At 45.4% G+C, this 18,307-nt stretch overlaps 3 protein-coding genes and 1 long non-coding RNA gene across 4 annotated transcripts; 1 reads left to right on the top strand and 3 right to left on the bottom strand.

Annotated features, from left to right (window-relative positions):
* Positions 1–2,262: 2,262 nt before the first annotated feature.
* On the bottom strand, positions 2,263–5,100 carry LOC117865477 (uncharacterized). The gene is made up of 4 exons (XR_004642539.2): positions 4,975–5,100; positions 4,255–4,342; positions 3,357–3,432; positions 2,263–2,453 (listed from the first exon to the last, which is right to left on the bottom strand). It is a non-coding gene; the product is annotated as an uncharacterized lncRNA (long non-coding RNA).
* A 2,090-nt stretch (positions 5,101–7,190) lies between these two features.
* On the top strand, positions 7,191–10,343 carry LOC117865956 (endoglucanase 12). The gene is made up of 3 exons (XM_034750233.2): positions 7,191–7,575; positions 8,099–8,406; positions 8,516–10,343. Exons 1-3 carry the CDS (start codon positions 7,191–7,193, stop codon positions 9,710–9,712), a joined length of 1,890 nt encoding a protein of 629 aa, XP_034606124.1. The 3' UTR covers positions 9,713–10,343.
* A 117-nt stretch (positions 10,344–10,460) lies between these two features.
* On the bottom strand, positions 10,461–12,344 carry LOC117862538 (ubiquitin-like-conjugating enzyme ATG10). The gene is made up of 7 exons (XM_034746030.2): positions 11,982–12,344; positions 11,804–11,857; positions 11,654–11,704; positions 11,309–11,408; positions 11,128–11,225; positions 10,822–11,013; positions 10,461–10,745 (listed from the first exon to the last, which is right to left on the bottom strand). Exons 1-6 carry the CDS (start codon positions 12,135–12,137, stop codon positions 10,822–10,824), a joined length of 651 nt encoding a protein of 216 aa, XP_034601921.1. The 5' UTR covers positions 12,138–12,344; the 3' UTR covers positions 10,461–10,745.
* Positions 12,345–14,095: 1,751 nt separating this feature from the next.
* LOC117864110 (6,7-dimethyl-8-ribityllumazine synthase, chloroplastic) lies at positions 14,096–17,950 on the bottom strand. The gene is made up of 8 exons (XM_034748122.2): positions 17,566–17,950; positions 17,358–17,479; positions 17,034–17,129; positions 16,449–16,544; positions 15,815–15,893; positions 15,323–15,369; positions 14,517–14,576; positions 14,096–14,436 (listed from the first exon to the last, which is right to left on the bottom strand). The coding sequence occupies exons 1-8, from the start codon at positions 17,672–17,674 to the stop codon at positions 14,398–14,400; spliced, it is 648 nt and encodes a 215-aa protein (XP_034604013.1). The 5' UTR covers positions 17,675–17,950; the 3' UTR covers positions 14,096–14,397.
* Positions 17,951–18,307: the final 357 nt, after the last annotated feature.

An 18,307-nucleotide genomic window follows, 5' to 3' on the forward strand; every position in this document is an offset into this window, starting at 1 on the left:
AGAAATCAGTTTGGATCAATTTGCAAGCTAAAATTCTTACACTTTTTCAATATATCAACGCTCTCCAATCTAATTCTATATATATTTGATATTACGTACATAATCCTTTATACCCAACAACCCAGATCTAAGCTAGAGGGCGTGATTTTAGTTCTACTGGAGCCTGGACGCAGCACGGCCTGGTGGCGGCTGCGTGTGGGGTACCCCTATGATCTGCTGCCGCTCACGCCGCGCCACGGGACGATCCCGTCTCGCGGTTGTATGGGTAGGAGAACTGGCCTGGCCATGGAGCTCGCATAGTCGCATCGCATCGCATCTGCTCGTCTCCACTCTCCACACCTCACCTCCAAATGATGGCCAGTATTTTAAGGGAGCATTTTGTCATGCTCGCAGGTGTGTAACATGCCGAAACAATCTGTCCGCATCACCTTTTGGTGTTCCATGTGCCTGTTCTGTGACCCCTTTCCAGAATTGTTTCCTCGAACCGAGAGAGTGGGTTGATGCTAGATGCTACTGTGTTGGTTGCAGTTTGCCCGTAGTGCAGTAGTGCTAGTGCCAATTGCCAAGGCACTGCTGGTTGCTGCTTGAGTGAGATTCCAGATAGTTACAGGCAGAGTTAAGCTTTTCAAAAAAAAAAAATACAGGCAGAGTTTACTGATGCTTAGGAAGAGTTAGATTCGAAATCTTCAGGCTGCAGTTGTTACAGAAATTCAGACTTCCAGTCATCAACACCAGAGTTACTGAAACTTCAGTCTGAACAAGCCTTACAGTCATTCTTCCTTTGACTGACACAAGAGGTCAGGATTTCAGTGTGAGCCACGCCGATCAAGGACGGTAATCAGAGGCAGAAGTTTCGCAAGCTCTCAACAACCATGTGCGGATGTGTGTCGGTCGCCATCTCGCCGTGGTCAAATATGGTATGGGGACACATGATGGAATGCGAGTGAGGCAGGCAGGCAGCGGCCTTCGTCCTGTTCCTCTGATTTCTTTACGATTCCCGGCATCCCCATATGTTCAGCCTGGCGAGAGGCTGGCACCAATTATACAATCCATCCCTGAAACTTGTTCTTCTTTTTTTAATTCCTATGGCCACTAGGAGGCTGCCTGCTGGATGCACACACATCTTCCAGCCAGAGCCAGTTTCGTATTGCAACTGGCAAAAGCCCTCGTCCAGCGACCGTCTCTACAGCGACGTTTCACCGGAAAAAGGTGTACACAGGCACGCAGTGAAGGTCAAGAACGTATGTTTCACCAGGGAATGAACTGAAGCTCCGACTGGGTGGCTGACGTGTGGGTGTCTCGACACAACGCCTCAATGATTTAGCGAGGAGATACGGTTCTGAAAGAAAAAAAAAATTCAGAAGCAACCTGCTAAATCAGAGTTTTTGTTGGTGCGAGTTGAGCAAGCCCTGGCCTGCCAATCATTCAGAAAATCAGAGGTACTAGTGGTATTGAGCGGGCGTCGGTTACAGTGAGTATGCAACGGATCGGATTGATTAGTGGAGGCACGGGGCGATGAGGGGAGAGAACTGAAGGGGACATGCCACTGGCCGCGGACTAAAAGAATATGGTTATCGAGTTGTTAGCACTAACCCATGAGGCCATGAGCAAATAAGATACTCGCGCACCGACAGAACGGCGAGGAAGGCGAGCATACGTTGCATGGAGTGATGGAGAGCTTTTTTTTTTTTTAATTCGTCACCGACAGTGCCAACTGCCATGATGACTTGATGAGCGGACGCGACGCGCCCCGCTCCTTGTTCGCCGTGAGCCCGTGACCGACAGTGAAGCTTCCTAGTCAGTCTTTTGTTCGGAAACTGGGTAGGGCCCTGTAGCCCCTTTTGTTGAGGTCCCGTTTCATCGTAATTGGGCCTACCCCTGCAAAATCGGGATAGGCCACAGTTCTATACGGGCCTTTTCGACAAACATTAAGCTGGGCCTCCCCGCTGGGCCTACCCGTAATCCGGATGGATCTAGTGTACAGAGAAAACTTTTGTGTTGTAGGAAGGTGTCGTGCGCCAGGAGGGTCCGCAGCGACCGATCTCCGACAAGCCAGTTTTGGAAACCGCGTTCTCCCCAGTTCCGACCTCCAGGTTTCGCTTTTCGGTGCGTTTACGGTTTCCAAGGTAAATTTCTCTCTTAACGGGTCAAATTCATTCGGGATCATTGGAAAGAGGTGGGATTAGAAACGGGTGGGGGAAACGTGATAAAAGTTGCTTCCAACAATAATTTTAAATAAAAGGTTTACTGGTATAGAAAAAATATGCGCACACAAAAATTGGTAAAATATTCTGAAAAAATATACATCTAAAAATGCACAAAAAAGGGAAAATATAACTTTATCCTCCCTGATCACAACCAATATAAAACGGATTATATCTAGTAAAAATGAAATTAAAAAAGTGATCACACGGCAACAGGGTGTCTGGTATATTCGTCCTCTCATGCATGTCCTGAAAAATATATTAAAAAATATGAGTCAATTCTATCCAAATTGGCCAAGCATTTTTTAACATTTGATCCTAGTTTAAACGTGGCAATGTAACATCACCATCTGACAAGGAAACAGTTCATATTACGGGATAAAAATTTGTTGTACATTTAGATCGAATATTCTATGCTCTTCCGGGACAAGCATATGTTTGTGGACACACACGCCCCTTAACTTAACACTGCATTACAAGTTCTGTGTATAAACTTACACCATGCATAATTCATATTTTTATGAATACCTTATGGGATACCACTTATGCCAAGCAAAACTATGAAGGAAAAAGGCATGTTTGATATTTAACTTATAGTGATAAATAATTTCTGGCACATAACTTCTATGCACAATAAAATAACTTTTGCGTCTAATTTATGTGCATGACTTATGACTTATGCTATACAAAAATTTTGATGGAAAAAATTGTATTATAAAAAATATTTGACATATAAGCTTTGTCCAAGTAATAGAAAATAGAAATTATCAAAATTTATGTATAGAACTTATGCAAAAGATAAATCAATTAATCTCTTGTCCAATTTTATTGGCATTACCAAAATTTATCTACAAAAATTATGCGCAAAAATTGTGTAAAAATAAAATGTTAGCCTAACTTGTTGACAAGACTAGATTGCCAAAAAAAAATTGTGAAAAAATGTTATTCCCTAAACTCATAGATTATGTGCATTACTTATGTGCAAAAATTATATAAAGCAATATCTTGGCCTAACTTATTGAGCTGAAAAATTTTATGTCAAAATATTGTGAAAAAATTTCTTTTGTGCTTCAAGAGAGCACTTGCACTGCATACCCCACTAACCATTTACCCAAACTATTTGCTGGCATATACTTTGATACACATAAGTACCTTTGCACAACATGAAGAAGTATTATTCTTGTCACTTGATGAAGCCCACCCAAACTCATTGCTTTCATCCATGCCACTTGAGAACCGAGAATTAAACAGAAGCATTTGTAAAAAACAATTACTTAATCTCCACAAACTACCACATTACTGCTCACTATTGGGCATTGCTATTTTTATACTACTATTTATTACATAAAACCACTATTAGTACTACATATTAAAAAAAGGTATTGAATATATATCCTACAAGCATATAACAATATGAGTAGAGTTTATGAACTAGTAATTATAACACAACATACAATACGAATACAATTAACATGAGACAAACTTATATAAAAAATTTATGAACAATAATTTGTAAGATAACAAAATTTCTACACCTTTAGTGCCATTTGCGGAACTTATATGTAAAACTTGCATAGAAAAATTATCCATATAACTTATATGTGTACCTTTTGAGCACAATTTATTGTAAAAAACTTTTGTGGACAAACTTTTATTTCAACAAACTATGGTGGCAAACTTTCAGATACAACTTGACTATTGGGAAAAAAAATATTTACAGACCAACTATTTGTTGATAACTAGTATGTATAACTTTTCGATTGAAAGTTTTCTACATAACTGAAAGTTTTCTACATAACTTGTCTTTGCAAAAAAAAACTTTTGTACAAAACTTATCAATACAAATTGGGAGAATAAATTTTGCACCACACTTCCAAAAGAACTGGTTTTTGTTTGATGAAGACATGCCAATATGCCACATGCAAAAAAATTATTAAAAATTTTAAACAAGGTATATTCTTATCTACATGCTATAAGAGTAACAAAGGGCCTTATTCCCATCCCTTTATGAACGTTGTTCCAATCACGAGAAGAAAAGATTGTAAGTTACCACGTAAGACATCTGAAAGCCTATCTGTATCAGGGCCTTCAACATGCTTAATAAGAGGAAGTTCCAGAGAGCGTATATTGTGTTTTTCCTACAGAATCCAATTAGAAAATAGATGTAAATGCAAAGCAGCAATCAGCCGAATAACTAGAAGGAACTATGCTGTTTTGAAAAATATTATATCATCACGATTCAGGATTCACGTCACAAACTGAGAAATCTTTGAAGCCAAAATTAACCAGAATCAGCAATGCAGCATGGACATCAGGCTTCATTCTAAAGAGAATAAACGATGAAGGAATCACATGCTAGAAAATTTCCAAGAAAGAACACTATCATTTATCAACCAAAGAAAATCAATTCAAAATGCCGACTGAATCTAAACCCCCGGGATTCAGAACCATACAGTACAAATGTGACCCTGATATTCTCTATAGCAAGCCCTAAATCAACCCTCCCATGAAGGGAAATCAGTATGATTCCCCAATCTAGCGCTATGCTTTGGCCTCCAATTCGGGGAGAGAAAGGAGATTAACCTCCGAATTTCGCCCTTGTACAGTCATACATCTAAAATCCTCCGCCTAATTAATTCACCAAACTCGGGACATGAGTAAGGAGGCTACAGCACCAACGTCCAAGCCATTCCTCCTGCAGCCTCCTCTGGACTCTAGCTACTGGTTTCAACACAAGAGCACAACAGAAGGATCCATTGAGGGTACTCACCAGCGCGGTGATGAGCTTGGCGTTCTTTCCCCGCTCGCGCGTCACCACGACGTCGGGCGGGGGCGACGAGCCACGACCCTCCCGGATGCGCCGGCCTGGAGCCTCCCGGCGGGACGGGGTCGGTAGGTTCCAGAAGGCGGGGAGAAGGCCATGGCGTAATGGGCCAAGCTGCGCTGGGTCGCTCAGGCTGAAGTAGGAGTTACTTGGCGAGCATAGAGGAAGTAGTTCGTGATGGGCTTGTGGTTCACAATTCACAAAGCTCCAACAGTAGTTGCTGAATGATCCGAACTGCTGAACCAGGAACATGTAACCATTTCGAACGTTTGACACAACAATTCAGAATTTACTGAGCACATGGTACTACACACGAGCAGTTTGATCAAATATGGTAAATTGCAATCATGTCGGAACATATATCACATTGTTCAGATTCTCAAATGGTTCTAGATTTGGCCCCTGCAAACGAGGTCTCGGCGGCCTCTTGGGCTTTCTGTTTACTGACTTATGGTTATGGATAGTAAATGGCTATTTTATCGCTAAAGAAGTAAGGACAAATAAGAAAAATAAGCTGCAAGAATCGCACTCGTGCTTATGCATTCAGCAAATTTATTGGCATTCAGCCGGGTCAGAAGCGCAACCAGAAGATTACCGCATTTCTGTGTCCTCATCTTTCAGAGATAAACTCAACAAAAGAATCAGTGCAAGGGCGAATAACTGTAAGAATACAGACTCTCTACCTTCTGCGTTTGCTTGGCGTTTGTTACAACAGCTCGTATCTTCCTCTTACAGCAGCACACTTCCATTTGGACTCAACGGGTCTATCTTCTTTTCTATAAATTCAGATACGGGTGCAAAGTTGAAGCCATCAAAGATCGAACATCTCCCTGTTACCAAGCTGATCACAACCTAGAGATGACCACAACGTTTACCAACATACACTTCCAATTTCTTATAAACATAGCGCCCGACGGCTTAAAACTCCTTGTGCATTTAGCAAATAAAAGTTTTGTAGAAATTACAAACGGATAAATTATCTTATACTAAACGTCATATATTTAGAAACAAAGTACTATAACCCAAGGAATTTCTTATGTACACAAGTGCATTAGCATGCTGACATGCTAACAAACTCGAATTGGAAAATTGTTGAGGATATAGGATACAATCTGCTCGACAAAAATGTAACTGATTTTATATCTTACATAATTTTCTGAAGCAATAAAGAAATATGGTCCAAATATACCCTGCTAGAACATTTATTATGCTAGATACAATGGTTTTTTTATTATGGGTTAATATTCAGATATGTTGCGATCAATTTTCCATAACTCGACCGAAAAAAGTCATCATCTACTTCCATATAGTTATTTTTATACCAATTATACAATTTTCAAGACAAATATGAGAAAGAACTATAGTTGATATTTTAATTCCAATCACCTCCCCAGAAAGAACGATCACACGAAATTACCTATGATTTTTCCCATATTTCTACTAAGCATGCACTATATACAAGATGAGTAGCTTGCAGATGTTAGTGTTGTAAATGCACATCCGCCTCCCCACGGAAGACTAGAAGAGGCCCACCAAAGAACTCCTACTACCACACTATTCCCCTGCCCGTGCAACATACCAATCTCTAGTTGATGTTAACGTGCATGGAGAACTTGTACATGGCCAGTTGGGAGACGAAAGGGGAGTAAAAAATACAAATCCCTCCTCTGCCCATAGGTTCAAAAGGATGCATTTCACGTTCATTTTCTCTTCCCACTAGAATTTACATAGCCACGACCAGACCAATTGAATTTAGGGGAGAATTTTGGATTTTCACCATGGGCTTCGCATAAAGCTTCTAAGGGCACTTTAGTCATTTCATATACTTGTAACAGAAAAATAAATAAAAAACAATAAAAGGGGAAAATGGTAATGAAATCAATATGTCAACTATTCAAGTGGCAAATTTGTGAAGCCGATCTTTATGATGGCATTTATGCGAAGCTCATGTTTGAGATGGCAAAAATAAAATCCGAATTCAGCCTTTTTAATCCTAGCTCCTCCTACCAATTCCCTCAACCTAAACGAACCGTTGGGGGTTTGGGGGGCTGGTGTGAATAGCAACTCAGTGCTCACCGGCGACGCAAAGGCATCCCGCCGGCCTCCATTTATACGATTATCCAAGCCCAGGAAGGCACCGCGCGACCCTGACTCTGTGAGCCATGTATTCAGCGAACCACTGGGGCGGGTCGTTCGAGATCGCCACCGACGGGGCGTCGGAGGACGACGACAGCCGGAACATGGACCTCGACCCCGGCGCGCTGCAGTCTCCGCGGCAGCTCCGCCACGAGCTGGACGAGACGCAGCAGGGCTGGCTGCTGGGCCCGCCGGCCAAGAAGAAGAACCGGCACGTCGACCTCGGCTGCGTCGTCGTCAAGCGCAAGGTCCTGTGGTGGGCGTTCTGGGGCCTCGTCTCCGGCTTCGTCCTCGTCGGCCTCCCCGTCATCATCTCCAAGTCCATCCCCCGCAAGACTCCTCGCCCACCGCCGCCGGATCAGTACGCCGAGGCGCTGCACAAGGCGCTCCTCTTCTTCAACGCCCAGAAATGTGAGCACCGCCGCCGCACTCCGTCTCCTGCTTATGCTAGCTACCGTGTATCCACCACGAACGACGACGAGTTCTTGGATCGGATTTTCGGAAGAATTTTCGCCAAAGTTGCGACCTTTTGATCGGTAGATAGAAACCTGCGTAGATCTGCCGCTGCATTAGAGCTTGGGGAATTTGGATCGCGTTTTGCTTGCAGACGCATCTGCAATAATGGAATTGAATCGTCTTGCCTTGAGAATTGCCGTTTTTTGGCCACGCGTAGTGATCTGTGCACAGCACACCTGTGTGCAGCTGCAGCCCTAGAAATGGAATGTTTTGCCCGGCTAGCTGTCACGACTCACCAAACCTCTGCAGAAATCGACAATCTGGCACGTTCACTGTTACCATGCATAGTCTGATGCAGCAGCGTACGACTTGATACATGGCCGATCATGATCTTGTCACGCATTCTCCACAACCAATCTATTTGTTCAAAAATTCAAAATGCCTTCCTTCTGACAACATCACCTGTTCGTCGTGACAGCCGGCCGGCTTCCGAGAAGCAACGGCATCCCGTGGCGCGGGAACTCCGGCCTGAAGGACGGCTCCGACGCCAAGGACGTGAAGGGCGGCCTCGTCGGCGGCTACTACGACGCCGGCGACAACATCAAGTTCCACTTCCCGATGGCCTTCTCCATGACGCTGCTGAGCTGGTCGGTGATCGAGTACAGCGCCAAGTACAAGGCCGTCGGGGAGTATGACCATGTCCGGGAGCTCATCAAGTGGGGCACGGACTACCTGCTCCGCACCTTCAACTCCTCCGCTTCCAGCATCGGCCATGTCTACGCTCAGGTAGTAGCTGTTAATTTAAATTCTCAAATGCTGAAATTTGCATCAGTACATTTTGGTCGCTTGGATCTTTCTCTGTCACGTGTTGATCTGGATGGTGCTCGCGCCACAGGTGGGTGCTGCAAAGGTCAAGGGCAGGACGCCGGACGACCACTACTGCTGGAACCGGCCGGAGGACATGGCGTACCCTCGCCCCTCCCTGTCGGTGAGCTCGGCCCCCGACCTCGGCGGCGAGATCGCCGCGGCCCTGGCGGCCGCCTCAATCGCGTTCCGCGACGACGACGCCTACTCCAAGAAGCTCGCCCACGGCGCGGCCACCATGTACGAGTTCGCCACCCGCGACTCGAGCAACAACCAGCAGCAAGCCACCTACTCCAGCCATCGGCCGGAGATCGAGCCCTTCTACAACTCCACCAGCTACCGGGACGAGCACGTCTGGGGCGCAGCGTGGATGTACTACGCCACCGGCAACGCCAGCTACGTCGCCGCCGCCACCCGCCCGGGGCTCGCGGAAGACGCCAACGCCTTCGATGACATCCCCGACCTCTCCGTGTTCAGCTGGGACAACAAGCTCCCCGGCGCCGGCATGCTCCTGTCGCGGTTGCTCATGTTCCTCAACCCCGGGTACCCCTACGAGCCGTCGCTCGCCGGCTACAAAAGGGCCACCGACCTGGACATGTGCAGGTGCCTCCGGCGCTTCGCCGCCTTCAACTTCACCAGGGGCGGGCTCGCGCTCTTCAACCACGGCGGGGGCCAGCCGCTGCAGTACGCCGTCGCCAACTCCTTCCTCGCCGCGCTCTACGCCGACTATCTGGAGGCCATCAACGTCCCCGGCTGGTACTGCGGCCCTAACTTCGTGCCCGCCGACGACCTCCGCGCGTTCGCCAGGTCTCAGCTCAACTACATTCTTGGGGACAACCCGAGGAAGATGAGCTACGTGGTGGGGTACGGCGAGAGGTACCCGCGGCACGTGCACCACCGGGGCGCGTCGACGCCGCGCAACGGCGTCAAGTACTCGTGCACCGGCGGGTACAGGTGGCGGGACACCAAGAAGGGGGACCCGAACGTGCTCACGGGCGCGATGGTGGGCGGGCCGGACCGCAGGGACAGGTTCAACGACTCGCGCATGGCGTTCGGGCAGACCGAGCCGACGCTGGCGGGCAACGCCGGGCTCGTGGCCGCGCTGTTGGCCGTCACCAGCAGCGGCCGCGGCGTCGGCGTCGGCGCCGTCGATAAGAACAGCATGTTCTCCGCCGTGCCGCCGTTGTTCCCGGCCACGCCGCCGCCGCCGCCCGTGTGGAAGCCGTGAGAGATGCCATTGGACGTTGCGTGACTGGGGTATCGTATTGAACGGTGGTGGTTTTATCTGACTTTTTTGCTGTAGATGTAGAAGAGACGATTCTACCTTCACTCGTCGAGTAAAAATAGAGAAAACATAGCTCTGTCTCTGTTCGCCGCGAAAGCCTGGGCCGTATACATCCAGGCCACCGATCCTTTCGCGTAACTTGAGCCCCATATAAATTATTTTGGGCTTTCAATTGACCGATACTCAGCAGACAGCAGCCTTGCTTCTTCTTGCCTGTCCAGAACTGCGGTGTTGTTGGCTGATGCATCATTTCGTTCCCAGCATCGGCCAGTGAAAGCCCAAACGTAGTGTACTAGTTCAGGTGAACGTTATCGATTTGAGTTTTTTTTTTTAAAAAAGGAAGAAGAATTGCAATCGATTTGGTGTATCAGGTGAGTCCCCTAAATTTGGTGGAATCATAAAAAGAAAACCCTCCATTCACGTACCTTGAGGTTTTGGAAATTCCTTATTATCATACATGTAAAGCAGACGATATTATACAACTGTATATTTCAGCATCAAGGAAAGAAAACAATTTATCAAGAGAGAGGCAACGGAATGGATTGCCGTACGTCTTATAGAAATGGAGGGATGGGGTAACACTCTTAGCAGAAGCAATGAAAGTAGAGATTTACCACAACATTTCAGAAAGGTGGCGGGCAAGTGTATCTAGAGTCAGAAATATCCATGACCTTATAATTTTTCTCGAATATGCAGGAGAGCAGCACATCTTTATACTAAGAAAAGAACATAGGTTACAATGTGCAACGACAAATCGTGCGTTAAAACATCCCAATCGACTAGAGCTATATTACGCAAGTGATTACAACTGGTGAACGAAGGGTGCTCTGCATGTTAACTATATCACAAACAAGCAACCCAACTGAACTGCTCCCGCCGCAATCCAGTTTCCCCCCTCTAGCTTGATCTGTTGCAGCAGCGCTAAAGGTTCCAATTCTGCTTCCTGAAGACTCTCGCACTCCATTCCTTCCATGACCTTATAGATCACAACGTACTAAGTGAAAACTTTCCCTTCCAATCACCATACACACTGAAAGTGAAAAAGGGTGAACCTATGACTTGCAATGAAGCTCAAGAGGGATTTTCAGTCCAACCGCCTGGCCAACCACAGATAACCATGCCGATAGATATCGCGGTGATTGTTCCTCATACGCCACTTTACTTTCTTCAAGAAGTAGCTTCATCCAATCACCGGTTGCACAGGGGTGCAAGGTGAACCATGGCCTGCTTAAGTGGGGGTGCTCCTGCAGAAGTGCAAAGGCAGTTCAACCATCCCGACTGTAGATTACTGAATGAGACTAAAATACGTATTTTTGGAATCATCATGTACAGTAATGTACTAGCCATTCACATCATACCTCTCGAGTAATAAACGTCCACTTTGACTCGCTTAATACTTTAAGAGAGTTGGAAGGAAGGTCTTGTTTTATCTCATCTGTTGTTAGCAGCTGCCCATCTAAGTTACAGAACAGAACGGTTTGCAGTCAAATGGGACAGTAAAAGTAAGTAAATATTCACTTATGTTATCGAAATTTATACCAGAGCGATGACCCTGAAAGTATAGCACCGGAACCTTGTAAGAGTGGCTATAGACAACATGGAAATCATAAACGTGAATATTATCACTAGAGCTCTGGACCTGCAAAGGAAGGACACCACGAATGCTGTACAAGTTACTTTCAGAACTGGAGTAAAACGGAGAGTGACTAAATCATAACCGAACTTGAGTTGCTGCCTAGCACGCGTATAAGCCCTTGGGCAAAATTGATGTCTACCAAAACAGGATTCTGAAGATATGAATGGTGAAAATTGAGAGCAAGCTAATGTACTGCCAATAACAAGTCACAGGAACCGTAGAGTGAAGAATGTACAGTGAAAACTTACCCAAGTATCATACCCAACGTCTGCACCGTCAGAACTGTCCTCCTCCTCAATCTGCTCTTGCAGGAAAAGATTTGGTGAAAGCTTAGCATTTTACCACCATCAGCTTGCTCAATTTACAGGCATACAGATACAGGCAAAGAAACTACGCACCTGGCTCCCTCCACAATCGCGGTACACTCCTTCCAGCGCCAGATACCCCTCTACCTGCAAGAAAACAAGCAAATCTATCAGTCAGCGCGCTACGCAATCTGAAAACTAGCGCGAATCGAAAGGAGACAGAGGCAAGCGCTACGAAAAATACAGCCAGAGAGAATCGTTGAGCAGAAACCTGGGACGGCACCCCCAAATTACTGCAGGGCTTCCATGTCCAGTCAGGGAGGGAATCGTCGACCTCGATCTCCTTCCACCTCTTCACCAGCGCCGTCGCGGAGGCGTTGAAGCCGTCCAGGGACAGAGTCCCATCCCCAACAGGGGAGCCTCCCATCTTGAGGCAGGGGAAGAGTCCGGGTGGGGCAAAGAAAGCGAGAAAGACTTCACGGTTTCCAGCCCTCTCCCGGCGCCAGCCGCTAGACGCCTCAGGGACTCCCCCTCAACTTGCCTCCGATCCAGCGACCCAGCCCGGCCGCGTCAGGCGCGCGCCCTTTGTCCCGCGCGATGGTAGCTTTGCCCTCGCACGGTCGCACCCACCGGACGGGAAGACTCGGGTGCCTAGCTCGAGAAAAGGGAAACGAACTGGGTGTGCCTTTTCCAGAAACACCCCTTAACAAATCAGATCGCAGCCTTTATTCGTGAATCAATTTCCACCCAGAAAAAGAGCCCTTGAACGGGACCAAGTGTTTGGGTCGACATGTAAAACGGGTAAGGGCCCTTCATTTTGATTTTTTGCTAATTCTAGTCCAAACGGGTAAGGAAAGGTAAAGTCATTCCAGAAATATTCAAAAACACAAAAAAAAACGAAGCTTTTGAGAGCGTCCGCAGTATTCAAACCATAAGTAAATTTGATAGTTCTTTTTTAGATCAACGGGGAAAACAAGGGAGAGACTCGTTGTTGGGGATCTTACATTCGAGGAAGTTTGCTGAAACGTGCGCAACCTATGCTCCTTACGTCTAAAAAATAAATCATTATAGGATTCAAAATTTATCCAAAAATAAGATATTTTACTTTATTTGGTGGTGCATCTGTATGCGACAATATATTAGTACCAAATATAGTTAATAAATAGGAGCAAATATAGCTGTTACATACCTGCGAGCTATGTGACACATGTATTGGCCTTTACACGTACATTTCTCTAAGCTACATTGCGATACATGTATTGGCCTTCAGTAAAAGTTTCACTGACTATGCGAACATGTTTGGGTCAGTAAAAGTTTCACTAAAGCCATATGCTTGCGAAGCAGCGGAAGAGACAGGCCGGCCTTTCTGTTCCTCTCTAGCATCCCAATTGGATCCACAGACTGGACTCCAATCACACGAGCGGGACCTTGCACTTGCAGTGTCCAGCTTTCTCCCGGCGCAGGCGCTCTCCCAGATGCGTTTTGGTGACCTGGTGGCTTGCGCTCGCATCCACCACCGGAACGGAGATTTTCGGGAAGTTCCGTCGAAAATGGGCCTGTTCGGTTCAACTTATTCAGCCGGCTTATCAGTCATCAAACAGTGTTTTTCTCTCACAACAAATCAGCCGTTTCAGCCGACTTATAAGCTGAAGCGAACAGGCCTAATAAGAAATTTTGGGGGACCGCGATATACAAGATCAGGCTCGACGGAAGGGAAAACGGACTGGGCGTGCTTTCTCTAGAAACACCCCTTACAAATCAGATCGCAGCCGTTATTGGGTGGCCTTTCACCATCCGATCAGTAGGGTGTTGGGTTCTCCAGTGCGGATTAAAATTTATGTCACATTAAATATTTGGACGTTAATTAAGAGAATTAAACACAATCTAATTATAAAACTAATTATATAAATGGAGCCTAATTCACGAGACGAATCTATTAAATCTAATTAATCCATCATTAGCACATGTTTACTGTAGCACCATATTGTCAAATCATGAACTAATTAGGTTTAATAGATTTGTTTCGTAAATTAATCTCCATCCATGCAATTAGTTTTATAATTAATTTATATATATAGGAGTACCAAACACCTCAGTCCAACAACGAAAGGTGAAAGCGGTGCCACCGTGCCGACAGGATCCAGGGTTTCCTCTCCATATATATCCGGAGCTGGGCCATCGGCGACACCACGGATTTCCTCATATCAATCTGCCCGCTCGTAGCAATGTCGTCCGCGCCGTGCGAGATGGAGAACCTACATTTGGAAGAACGAGGGGACTCCACAGCCAGTACTGGAGTACGAGCTTATGCTGGCGTACAGTACAAAGCCCTTCATTTTTCAACTTTTTCTAACATGGGTAAGGAAAGGTAAAGCCACTCCAGAATTATTCAAAAACACAAAGAAATGAAGCTTTATTCATGAGCGCGTGCGGTACTTGGCGGCAATTATTCATCGTCCCAACTCTCAAGTTCGTGGCAGATCACAGTTGAACGATAGGCCTCTTGAGCCTTGCAAACCATCAAGAATCAAGAAGGGCAACAACGACATTAAGCGTCAGTATCCGGACAAGCCAGTTTCGAGCGTCAGGTTAAACGCTAGCCTGCAGCGAAGAGCTCTACTGGCCAAAACTCAAACTCTGGTAGCCGTGGATGAGACAGAAGGTTGCGACTGCAAGACCACCAGACGTCAGCCTAAATGATGGCGAAACAGAGAGGCCATCTCGATCTACAGGAAAGAGAGTTTCATCACATGATATAAATGCAGGTTTAATTGATATTTGAATTGGCAGAAAGAAAATTACTTACAGCAGTAAGAGCAGCTTCAGCGCCCTTGTTTCCAGCCTTGCCACCAGCACGGTTCAGTGCCTGCAATATTTCGATTTGGCATACATTTTCTCAACAGGAATTTGGTAAGCAGGCAATTAGTGCACAGGATCTCAAAAGAGGTTGATAACTAAATAAACGTCAAATAATTCACGTCACATTTTCTTCATCACAAAGGAATGTATGTGTGAGACTTCTGCTTAGTTACTATGCGCGACCTGGATTCTTTTCTCTCTCTTTTTTTTTTCAAACACGAAAGAGCATGTCCTTGAATTAAAAAGAAACGCGAGAAACACCAGTCTGAATGCAGAAAGGTCAACAAGGCAAGAGAACGAAAAGAAACGGAAACAAGATAAAATGGACAGATTACTTTACTGTTCATGGAAATTATCTGACCTACTAGCATGCACAAATCATGATGACTCTTCAGAACAAGTTACCATATGGCTTGGTCACATGAACAAGAGCTCAGAAGCACTTTGGTCACCAGTCAAAATCTTGCAACTTGGCTGGTTTCTGGTTTTTACTGGCCAAAACTATCAAATACTAAAAAATTCATACAAAATAGTTCAAACAGACATGACATGGACACATATAAGGTCAAACATAGATGAACTTTCAAAAATTAAAAGTCCAGCCTAGAATCAGCCAGTTTCTGTACATATGGGCATGTGGGTGAGAAATCCATTATCCGCTGACAAAGTGACAATTACCCTTGGCTTGGGTTACCAAACAAGATCTAAAGGCATGGGACAATCGATAAGATGTATGAATAATCAAATCATTACCTGGTCCATGTCTTCACAGGTTAGAACACCAAATACGCAAGGGACACCTGTATCATCATTCAAACCATAAGTAATCCGAATTTGATAGTTAACTGAATGTAATAACTGGAAAGGAAAAAACAAGACAAGCATCTTACAAAGTTTTCACTGAATACTGTGAAGTACTTCTATAGCATACTAGTCACTCACAATAACCCTTATACATATCTGTAAGCGATATGACACATGTACTGGCCTTTATACATTTCTCTAAGCTGTATCACACATGTATTGACCTTTATACATACATTTCTCTAAGCTATATTGTGATACATGTATTGGACATCAGTAAAAGTTTCACTGGCTACACGAATATGTTTGGCAGCTGAATATTTCACAAGAAGAAGAATAAATCTACTTGGAATCACCCCAGCTGAGACAGAAACAGCTTTAGGAAATCAAGTTCTCTACTGGCATGGTACAAAAGGAGGGGAAGAGCTGAAAGCAACATACCAGCAGATAATCCAGCATTCAGTACACCTGATGCAGCTGAGTTTGCAACAGCATCATAGTGAGTTGTGTCACCTCTAATCTGCAAACCGTTGTCAAAGCTTTATAAAATTAAAAATTGCCAGCTAGTGCCAAGTTCTGGAACACCATGATCAGTGTGACTAGAAAGGACTAAAATGCAAAGTAATTTGGTAATTCAGTATGTTATTTCTTATCCACACTTGTAGTAGTTCATATATGCCGTGCACATTCAAAGACAGTTTCACAATTAAAAAGCAGATTGACAGTGGTGAATACAGCTCCTTCTTAGATTTTCCTGGTTCTTATAACAGATAAAATTTAACGTTTTGTCGCTCAATATAAAATAAAAAGAGAAGGATCAGCTCAATAATGTTCAAAGGGCACTCTGTAAAAACATACAGGTTTATTAAAATTTTTTGAACTCATTTGCACAGTCCAAAGGGCTACATAATATCAAGCTAGATGGTAAGGTATACGTATTGAACTGTTGTGTTGTATTTGGAAAATAACCCTTCGAACTCAATTAAAAAGCAGATTGACAGTTCATATATGAATGTATTAAAACAATAAATTCAAGTGTGTAATATGGAGGTGATGCAAAAATTGATGAACTTACCACAGCCCCAATGCACAGAATGGCATCAAATTTTCCAGACTTCCCAAGCTTTTGTGCCGTAATGGGAACTTCAAAGCTTCCAGGAACACTAACAACCTAGACAACAATTTAAATTAGAGAACTTGAGTTCCAAAGGTTTCTGGGACCTTTTTTAGATTCATAATGCAGGTCAGTACAAAGGTTGTTTCAAACCATGGGGCATAAATTTATACGTCATCAGCTTTATACACGCGATTTCTAAAATCAGGCAAAGGGCTTTATATTAATAGCAGTATTCATGTTTGAATGCACATCATGCTCTATATTTCAAGGACATTCTTTATACAATTTGGTGCCAGATTAGCAGTGAGCATCTAGCATTAGGCATGCAGCATGCTACATCTTGCTCAACAAATTCAGATCAAAATGATCCATTGATAGCTTCCAATAAGAGTTATTTGTCCGGGTCATGGGGACTTCATGATGAAACCATCTCTATGGCAGCATCAGGGAGGAGGATGACAACACAACTTTGGGTTAGACCTTTTATATTTTCTGCATATCAATAAACAGCTGCAAATAAACCAAAAGAGTCAAGATGTCTACTGTTATATTTTCTGCTTTGACAGAGTAACGCTCGAATGTCTCCAGGGCCCCCTGCAGTAACAAGTTTGTCACAACCTCGTTGAACCGTGCCACAACCTGCAAGTAAATAAGGAATCACAATCATCGAATCGTGCATTCAAAGGTAAAACTATGGATGGACATACAGGAAAACGATTGCTCTTTTTTTTTAAGAACAGCACGTCAGTAACCACAACGGAGCGAATCCATGGCTTTTGTTCAGTAAAGTGCCATCGATGTTCCATCAGTTCTATAGGAAAGCCGGAAAGGTACATGTGCCTCTCGATTAAGCAGAGCTCAACTCACCACGCCAAACCTGAGCCCCTCGTTGCTGGTCAGCGACCCCATGAGCTTCTGGTGCCCCGCGGCGGCGGCCACGTCAAGGCGCCGCGACGGCCCAGCGCGCGCGGCCAGAGCGGCCGGCCGTGCTGCACGAAGTAAGCAAGAGGAACAAATCAGTACAGGTAGGAAACAGATGGTTCAGCGGACTGAAGAGGCGGCCACAGGCGCGTACGGCGGGAGGGGAAGGAGACCGCGGCAGGCGCCCGCCTCAGGGGCGCGCCGGGCAGCCGGGCGCAGGAGGAGTTCGCGGCCGCGGAGGATGTCGCCGGAGGAGCCGCCATCGCCGTGGTGTGGGCCCAAAGATCTGGCCGGCGGGCGGCGGCTGCTCTGCTCAACTACTCAGGTGCGGGCGGGGCGGATGTCAGTGACATGCAATGTTTCCCTCAGCCTGAGAAGATAGCGGCAAGGTGCCTAGGGCTTAAAGTGGGTCTTAAGGTGGGGCCCACGTCCTTAATTAATTACAATTAAAAAAATCGTGACCGCCCGGTCTCGGTCCTTTCTTTTCTTCGCCGCGCCGGCGGCGGGCTCTGGATCGGATCGGGCGGCGGTTGGAGTGAAGAGAGCAGGGAGCTAGGAAGGCGTGGCGGCCTGGGGATGACGACGGGTTCCAGCAGAGGATGAGGCGGCTTTCCCGCTGGCGGCAGCAAAGCCTTCCTACGGCGCAACAGCGAGTCAGCATCGAAGCTGCTAAGAGAAAATGTTCGTTTTTGTGACAAATCATGATACTAGCAAATTCTATTTGCTCCAGTTCAAAAGTAACTTGAAGATGAAAACACAAAGAAGCAATTCAGCCTTTTTCTGAACTCAAGATTACAACTGTCAAATGTATTCTCAAATCCATACCGCTTTCCTTCATGATGAGCTACAGCCGTGCAAGACTGCAAGCATCGGAAAAACTTGGCATGTTGAAACAT

This window comes from Setaria viridis, chromosome 7 (assembly GCF_005286985.2).
Source record: "Setaria viridis chromosome 7, Setaria_viridis_v4.0, whole genome shotgun sequence".
Lineage (NCBI taxonomy): Eukaryota > Viridiplantae > Streptophyta > Magnoliopsida > Poales > Poaceae > Setaria > Setaria viridis.

What these genes read in the sequence shown, in the direction of transcription:
- LOC117865956 (XM_034750233.2), top strand. Translation starts at nt 7,191, where the DNA reads ATGTATTCAGCGAACCACTGGGGCGGGTCGTTCGAGATCGCCACCGAC. An exon ending in CTTCTTCAACGCCCAGAAAT is followed by an intron (nt 7,576 to 8,098) that starts GTGAGCACCGCC and finishes TCGTCGTGACAG; the next exon opens with CCGGCCGGCTTCCGAGAAGC. An exon ending in TCGGCCATGTCTACGCTCAG is followed by an intron (nt 8,407 to 8,515) that starts GTAGTAGCTGTT and finishes CTCGCGCCACAG; the next exon opens with GTGGGTGCTGCAAAGGTCAA.
- LOC117862538 (XM_034746030.2), bottom strand. Translation starts at nt 12,137, where the DNA reads ATGGGAGGCTCCCCTGTTGGGGATGGGACTCTGTCCCTGGACGGCTTC. An exon ending in GCGATTGTGGAGGGAGCCAG is followed by an intron (nt 11,705 to 11,803) that starts GTGCGTAGTTTC and finishes CTGCAAGAGCAG; the next exon opens with ATTGAGGAGGAGGACAGTTC. An exon ending in GGACGTTTATTACTCGAGAG is followed by an intron (nt 11,014 to 11,127) that starts GTATGATGTGAA and finishes GCACTTCTGCAG; the next exon opens with GAGCACCCCCACTTAAGCAG.
- LOC117864110 (XM_034748122.2), bottom strand. Translation starts at nt 17,674, where the DNA reads ATGGCGGCTCCTCCGGCGACATCCTCCGCGGCCGCGAACTCCTCCTGC. An exon ending in GGTCTCCTTCCCCTCCCGCC is followed by an intron (nt 17,480 to 17,565) that starts GTACGCGCCTGT and finishes TACTTCGTGCAG; the next exon opens with CACGGCCGGCCGCTCTGGCC. An exon ending in AGGGGCTCAGGTTTGGCGTG is followed by an intron (nt 17,130 to 17,357) that starts GTGAGTTGAGCT and finishes ATTTACTTGCAG; the next exon opens with GTTGTGGCACGGTTCAACGA.